The 8,329-nt window shown below is 33.8% G+C and overlaps 1 protein-coding gene and 1 long non-coding RNA gene across 2 annotated transcripts; one reads left to right on the top strand and one right to left on the bottom strand.

Moving 5' to 3' along the window:
- Window positions 1-905: 905 nt before the first annotated feature.
- Window positions 906-2,577, top strand: LOC118754751. The gene is made up of 4 exons (XM_036489638.1): window positions 906-1,169; window positions 1,228-1,435; window positions 1,641-2,140; window positions 2,199-2,577. The coding sequence occupies exons 1-3, from the start codon at window positions 1,036-1,038 to the stop codon at window positions 1,836-1,838; spliced, it is 540 nt and encodes a 179-aa protein (XP_036345531.1). The 5' UTR covers window positions 906-1,035; the 3' UTR covers window positions 1,839-2,140; window positions 2,199-2,577.
- Window positions 2,578-4,369: 1,792 nt separating this feature from the next.
- LOC118754750 lies at window positions 4,370-6,057 on the bottom strand. The gene is made up of 3 exons (XR_004994935.1): window positions 5,475-6,057; window positions 5,064-5,408; window positions 4,370-4,999 (listed from the first exon to the last, which is right to left on the bottom strand). It is a non-coding gene; the product is annotated as an uncharacterized LOC118754750 (long non-coding RNA).
- Between the last annotated feature and the right edge of the window lie 2,272 nt (window positions 6,058-8,329).

The following is an 8,329-nucleotide window of genomic DNA, read 5'->3' as shown; positions in this document are numbered from 1 at the left end:
TGCAAGAGTGTCATAATGTTAAATAATGCAAAATCGAGTTAAGTATGCGGGAAATACAGCCACCCGTTATTCTATGTTGTGTAAAAATTTAACAAAACGTGTATTAATTTTTACTATTATGTGAATATGTTAAAATTCAAAACTTTCCAAGCCGTTTTTCTCGAGTTTTTAATTTTTGGATTATGACACTAACAGTAAATGTGTATGGACTTCTCTAAATTGGGACGCTACACATTGTTCCAAGTTGCCTAACCAAAAAACGAGGAGGATTTTAACGTTCTTAAAGTAATAACTAGAGCTGAGAGTTCTATCCGGATGTTTTGACTATCCGAATATTCGTATATCTGAATAAAAAATCTGATATACGGATATCCGTATAGTTAATAGATTTCCGGATATTCAATTATGAAAATGAATAATAAAATAAGAATTTTTCGTTTATGGATGGAATTTTCAATTAATTATTTTGCAATTCGATAGATTCAGTAAACTTGAGAAATATTTTACAAACCCATTCAAATACTTTTATAATATTAGAATGACAAAATGAACGGATACTAACAGGATATCCGGATAACAAAATCAACGGATGTTAGCCGGTTATCCGTACTATTGAGATTTTATTCTTATACATGAATATCCGAACGAATTATACGGATGTTCGAATATACGGAAAGTCCCAGCCCTACTATACTTCGTGCGCATACGTTTATACATACGCTTTTATTATTACTTACTTTTAATTATTTTATTTATAAAAATATAGTATATTCTTTAACAAACGCTATTAAAAAAAATTATAGTTTAAAAAACTAAATATTCGCTTTCCATTCGTGCTGTCATCGGGTTACTTTAACAATGGAAATTTAAAGGAATTCCAATTCAAACTGTCATCAGTAGTGCGATTCTGTAACTCTTAGCAATAAAAAAATTGTTAGGTTACATAACAACTTTTGCCGTTTGCACTAACAATTGTGTGATTCTCTAACTCTTGCTTAACAGCGAAAAACAGCTGATTATTCCTTTTTATTTAAAATGATGAAATGTGGCATCTCAGTCGAGATAAATGTCAAATATGCGAAAAGTACAAAGAGGAATAAGAAAAAAACTTATTTCCTTCCCGCGGAAACGGAATTTTTAGCGCCAGCAACGTATTGCAATTTTAAAAGGTAGTATTTAGTTATTTTAGTTATTAATTGGAATTTACTAGAACTTCTTTTATTTCAGGATGTCTATCCAGCCGACGAAAAGGAGCCGTGCATCGGGGGAGCAGTTAAGCGCGATGCTTGACTTTCTGGGTGAAAACCCGAATGTGGCGAGCGGCAAGTTCCAGAAGCTCCATGGCAAGTTGGAGAACACCAAGAAGTGGGCAGAGATGGCAGATAAATTGAATTCTCTTGGGGGGGCTGCCAAATCTGTGGAGCAATGGCAAAATGTAAGTATAAGTGATGAAGTACGGGCATTTCCGGAAATGCATTACTGCAAAACATCGCACCTCTTATTCCAAAAATATGTTTGCTGAAATCAGACATCATTATATACTTAAGTATAAGGAGAGGTGCTTTGCAGTAAGGCATTTCCGAAAACGGCCTACACCAAAGAATAGTAAAGTATGAAAGTGTGTTTCTATTTTGCAAAAGGTCTGGCGCGACCTAAAAAGTCGAACATCGACGCGAGTTCGTGATCGTAAGAGGGAGCAAGCATTGACGGGGAATATACCGCTTCAACAGCCTCCCTTGAACGAATTGGAGAAGCGGGTAATAGCTCTAGTGGGAAGCAGCTATATGGAGGGGCAACCGGATGTCCAAGAGAATATTCCCATGGAAGAGGTAAGTTGAATTGTACCGTATTAAAAGCCCATGCCAATATGTTAATCATATTGCAATATTCATTATGCTATTTTTAGGAACTGCAATTAACATTGGGGGTGGCGGATGAAAATTTCCGCTTAGTCATGGAGGAAGACACCATGGTAATTCCTCCACTAACGGTGTCGGATGGCGAGTCGGAAATTCGGTGAGAAACTCCGAAAACGCCGAGGCAAACACCGCGCAGAACCGATAAGCGGAAACGTGCGGAAGAATCGCCAACAAAGGCGAAATTTTTAAGAATTGCCGAGGCACAGGCCGAATCAGAAAAGGTAATTTTTTCAATACTGTATTTGTATTGAATTATTAATAAAACTTTTATTTTCTTAGAGGCTTGCTGAAAGTGCTGCAACCAACGCGGAGGCCAACCGCTCCAATGCTGAGGCAATAAGCAGAATGGCTGCTGCCACAGAGCGAATGGCTACCGTAACTGCAACAATGGCAGAGGCCTTCACGGTGTTGGCGGAGGGGGTGAAAGCTTGTGCGCATGCTTTCGCCCAGTTTACTAATTCACTGGGCCCTCCCCAATAGATGTAAATTGTTTGTGTATATACTTTTCTTTTTCTTTTTTAAGGTTCATTAATTTTTTGTTAAAGTTAAGCTCCTTAGCTAACAAAACCAATATAAGTCCAAATTTGAGACTTTGTACAAAAATTACAAAAATTCCACAAACTGTTCTTCACAATTCCAAGCATTTTAATTTTGATTTCTAGAATAATGCAATTTTATAGCTTATTAAAATCGAGTATAATAAAGTGCAAGTTATTCTATAAATTAAAATTATAATGCTTAAGAGGGGACGAAAAGTTTATGTAATTTCTATAATTTTTGTACAAAGTCTCTAATTTGGACCTATATTGGTTTTGTTAGTTAAGGAGCTTAACTTTAACAAAAAATTTATGAACCTTAAAAAAGCACAGAAAAGTAGTCAAAACTGGTAAAAATTTTGATGTGCTATCTTTTGTCGCGGGCTGTATGTATATACATATTTTTATTAATAATAGGCTAGATTATTATTAACTTATTTGTTGGTGCCTTTTTACTTTTTTGTTTTTAAAATGAATTGTTCTTAGTTGAATCTTGTTTTCTGAATTTGTTTATAGTGATAAGTGTTCGTGCCTTGAGTATACGCATTTTTTTTTTAATATTCGCAATGTTTTTTATGCTATAAATTTTTGCTCAGTTTTTTTTTCAAAGGATGGCTCATATTTTAACAAATATTATACAAATCTAAGTTTCACACTGTATACATAAATTAGAAGTATTCTGCCAAGTTTTATCCAAATCGCAAGATTTTTAATAAGAATTTCCAAAAAAAAGTATGTATGCATCCCAATTTTATTATAATTTGCAAATTTCAAATGTCTAAAAATTTGGGTTGTTTAATAATTTTTTGCTGTCCTGTGCATTTTTTCCATATAAAGCATTTTCAATCATTTTTTATATGGTAAAAATGCATAGGACAGCAAAAAATTAGTATAAAACAACGCGCATTTTCAGACATTTCAAATTTGCACATTATCATAATAAAATTGGGATGGATACATACTTTTTTTTGGAAATGCTTATTAAAAATCTTGCCATTTGGATGCAACTTGGCAGAATACTTCTAAATTATGTACATATACAGTGTGAAGCTTAGATTTGTATAGCATTTGTTAAAATAGGAGACATTCTTTAAGCAAAACAAAAAATTCACAAAAATATATAGCAAGAAAAACATTGCGAATATTAAACAAAATATCACCGTATTAATTATTTAATGAATTATTTTATTTTCATTTAGCTTTGGTGGCTATTATTAACTAATTTAATTTTATTGTACTGATTTTGAAATAAATGAAATGGTAATTTAATAAAAACTTCGTTTTATATATTTAATATGTATAACAGCATTTAATGCATATTTTTATTTACATATATTATTTATTTTATCAAAGAAGAATTAATAAAAAAAGTTAATACTGAGGCTAAATAGTTTGCTTTTATTTTATTAGTTTTCTTACCGGCTACTGAAATTTTCTAGTGAAACTTAAATATGTACTTATAGTTGAATATATGTAATTTGGTTATGATTCAAAACAAGAATTTTATTACGTGTGTCAAGTTATCACTATATTTTTCTAAATATAAAAAGAAAAAGAAAAACTTATTTTTCTTTCCACAACAAACTTACAACAAAAAAGTTACAATTAATGCCGTATTTAACTTTTAAATGAGTTGAAATAATGCATTATATAACAGTTGTGCATGTACATAACAGTTGTTCACAAAATAAAAGGAGTCAAAATATCGCATTCCTATTATTTCGTGGACCACTCTAAATAATATCGGGTAGATATTTCCAATCAATTTATAATGTCGATACCCCAGTTATTTCAATGTCTACATGCATTCAGAGTACATAAAATGGTGAAAAATTTGTTAAGTCATTAAAAATATGTTTGCTTTAAATTTGTAGAAAAACATATCGTCACCTGAAACTCAAAAAGACGTAACAAAAATCATTGTTAAAATGCAAAAAGTCATAACTAATAAAAAATTCAAAATTTACTTTTTGATTTATATAATGGATTTCAACGAGTTACAACTTCCCACATCATTTTATGAAAAAAATAATGAAAATATTAGTCACGACTTTTTCAATCTCATTTACGATATTGTTACGTCTTTTTGCATTTCAGGTGACGATATGTATTTACTTATTTGGTACTTATTCAATAAGTGTCAGGGTGCCGGTAATGTTGTGGTATGATCCTTCTTTGTTATCAAACTGGTTCTTTAATTGACTTAATGCGCATTTGGCAGCTGTGCACTTCACTGATAGTTACGACCAATACCCCGGAATGAACTACTGTGACCCTTGCACGGCGTCCATCAGCCGTTCGTCGTCATTGAAACGCTTCAAAACGTATTGGAATCGATGTAGTAAAGCAGTAACCGCCAAGCGCCCAGTGAAGACATTCGAATTCAATGATGTATCACCCCCGCAGTTGTATGTGCTAGAAAATTTGTGTTAGCGCTATTAAAAATGCCTGACTAGGCACATAAAACTCCTCTTTGGCATGGTTGTTTTTCGTTGTGATCTTTGTGCTTTCAATGCCGGTATTTAGCCAAATATTCCATGCAATCTACGTACAAGAAATGAATAAGAGATCTAAAAAGGTACTAAACTTCCCGCTAAACACAACTCACCCTGCAAATTCCTCATCTTTGTTTCCGCTGTTTCCTCGTTAGCAAGTGACGCCAATTTGTCTGCATTGTCATGCATAATTTCTTGCAGAGATTTTAGTGCGGCCAGCGAGTCTTCACAATTTTTACTCAAGGCAGCACCATCCACCTTCTCACTGCTTCCCGTACTGGAAAGCGCACGCACATTATCAAGCAACGGAAATAGAACTTGCCAAACGAGCGTCTGTTATGTGGGCTGGTTCAACAAACGACCATGCCAAAAAGAATGCGGCAAAGAGCATTGTGAACCGCACTCGCGGCAGTAACTATGCAATTACCAACTGAAGACACATAGGTATCAGCGGCTCACTGAAATGGTGAAATATGTATACACATTCCTTTGAAAATAATACCAAACAGAACACGCAATTTTACCTATGGGGATCATTTGCCTTCCAACATTTCTCAGGCAGAGAAGCGAGTATTATGCCAACAGCATTGATGTAGTTTTGTATCTCTTTTTGTGGTATCCATGAATAACCCTTCACAACAGCACCGGCACTCACAAATTCAATTGTTGTTTATTGGTTTAAAGCGAAACGCCCGGACAGTGTAAGGGCGCTGTTGGGTTGGTTGTTTTGTAATAGATTTAGGAACATTTTCAGCAATATAGGCTGTATTGATCCGGTCCGCCGGTCAATTCTTGGCACGTTTAATGGCTGCTCATTATCGGTATCATATAAATATGATGCAATGTATGCAAATGCCATTTTTTAACACAATCTTCACAATTTTCTCAATTTAACTTCACAGCAAAATTAGTAAACAACAGCTTAACAAAGAAAAACTAGATGCTGTTAGCTTAACCACAAAAATAATTGTCACCAAACAGCTGACTGCGTTTGTTAACACTAAACAATGACAAATATGGTTAAAGTTGATACACAATCACTTAACCCCAAAAAAAGTTGTTAACTAGAGATAACAACGTGAAATGTGGTTAAAATAAGATTCAGAATCGCACTACAGGTATGTCACTTGAGAATGGAAATCGTTGCATCTTTTAGGCGCATCAATATTACATAGTTGGATCCCAAGCTAATAATAGCGAGGTAAAAATCAAAAAACTTTCATACAAATTTCGAACTTTTTTTTAATTTGGGTATGCAGTTTTGTAGCCCATTCAATTTTCGTACTTTAAATAAGGACATATCCTAGATTTTTTGGCCATTTCGTTTGTTGAAAATGTAGCTCATTTTCTCTATAAAGCTGAAGCACAACACCGGCGAACGGCAAATTTTTCGTCGCGAATGTTCGCCGAGATAATTAAAACACACTCATTTATATGAGAACGCGCACAACCAAAGCAAACGGCGAAGTTTTCTCGACGACTGTTCGCGACGATAGATTTATTTCTATCATCGCGGTCAACGGCAACGACAAAAAAAGGCCATGATGACCGTACTTTAAAAGTTATCGTAATTTTTGTTTAAAAGTAAGATAATATAACCTTATATTTTTCTATCAGAGATTAATCTAGTAAAACGTAAGTTTACTAGTAGTTATATTTAAAGACTATTTCTATATTTTAAACTTCTTCTTGCTGGTATTTTCCCTCTTCGTTGTAAAAGCTTCCTTCTTGAAATATGGTCACCTTATCAGCTGACAGCATTCGAACCGCTCGATACCGCTCTATTTGTGTTTCAGTAAGCGAATTAGCTGGGCGAAAGTTGGTCGTCGGCATCGCTCTGCTGGGCGAAATTTGCCGTTCGCCGGGTACTGTGTTTCAAGCATTATGTATAAAAAGTAGTTGAACACAAAGCGATTTTATACAAGGTGGTAGTAAGAATACAAAAACAAGAGTGCATTTTGTATTACTGGTGTAATGTCAAAATCTCAATTCGCCCCAAAGTTTACTGATTTGGCAGCACACCCATGAAAAGCAAAAACAAAATCCATCTAAGGAGATGAAAGAAGAAGAAATCTGCTGGTCTAATAACACCACTTTGGTCCAGCATACGCGATAAATATTTTATATATGTATACTTTTGATTGAGTGATGGTTTTGAAATACATTTAATATTTTTAATTTGCATAAAAATATCGTTGAGAATGCTCTGTGGAGCAGACGCAAAGTGGGATGGGAATCAACACTAGGGCCAAAAATCTGCTTAACAAAATCATATGAGCATTTACACAGAATTTTCAACCAGGACCGAACTTCAAAACGAGCAAACAGTTGTATGGAAGCTATAAGTTATAGTGGACCGATTTTGACGGCTCCGACAAATAATTAACACATTATAAATATGTACTCTCGCTTACCAAATTTCAGTCGGATATCTCGAAAACTGAGGGACTCAATTGCGTTCAAACAGACAGACAGATCGACTCAGCTCGACGTTCTGATCATTTTGTCAAACATCTGGTACTTACAAACATCGGGCCAGATTTATAATACCATTTCATGTTCATAAAAAGTATAAATAATGATGGAAAAATCTTACGTTCGCGATATTTCAACGAGCCATTAGTTAGGAGGAAGTTACTTTATTCCATTATTAAAATATTCTGTTTCATTTCCCAGTTTTTTGCTTTTTTCAATTTTTTTCAACTTTTTATGCAGAAATATTAAAAAATTAAAAAAAACAACGCGTGGTCATTTGTTTGAGTCACTGTACATATATTTATCAATCAGTGAAGTCCTCATTAAAATGACTTGCAACTGAATACTAGGCATATACTTACAGCTAGAAAAATGTACAAAAAGTTTGTATTGAATTTGTTTATAAAAGTATTAACATCAATTTCAGAAAATACCAGAAAAATTAGGACAATTTTTCAAATTCCTTTTGGCGCACTAAAATTGCTTCTCATCCCATTGTGAGACGCCATAGTTGAGTATGAGGAAAAAGATGAACCAATTTCGCACACTAAACACGAGTACATTCGCTCCTGATATTTTGGTATTTCTTATTGTTGTAATTTTCACTTGTCTCATGCATGCAATAATGACAACACAATAGAAGCCCGTACAAAGTGTTCCATGTTGTCATATATTTAAAGTCGATGCATTCATACGTACTCCCATGCATACATATGTATGTATGTTTGTATGTACATACATACATATTTTATACGTTTGTTCGTGACTACTTAGGAATTGCGGTTGTGTAAATTATTAACAAACAATAATAACACTAACAACGCAAAAAAAAATACATTCAAATATTTGTCGTTAGTTATTGTTAAAATTATCAAGCTAGACTACGAGCTTAAACTGTATTTCT

This window comes from Rhagoletis pomonella, unplaced genomic scaffold (assembly GCF_013731165.1).
Source record: "Rhagoletis pomonella isolate Grant_MI unplaced genomic scaffold, Rhpom_1.0 Rhpom_scaffold_04549, whole genome shotgun sequence".
NCBI lineage: Eukaryota > Metazoa > Arthropoda > Insecta > Diptera > Tephritidae > Rhagoletis > Rhagoletis pomonella.
Note: the sequence above shows the minus strand (reverse complement) of the source record. Positions and strands in the feature narration are given on the sequence as shown.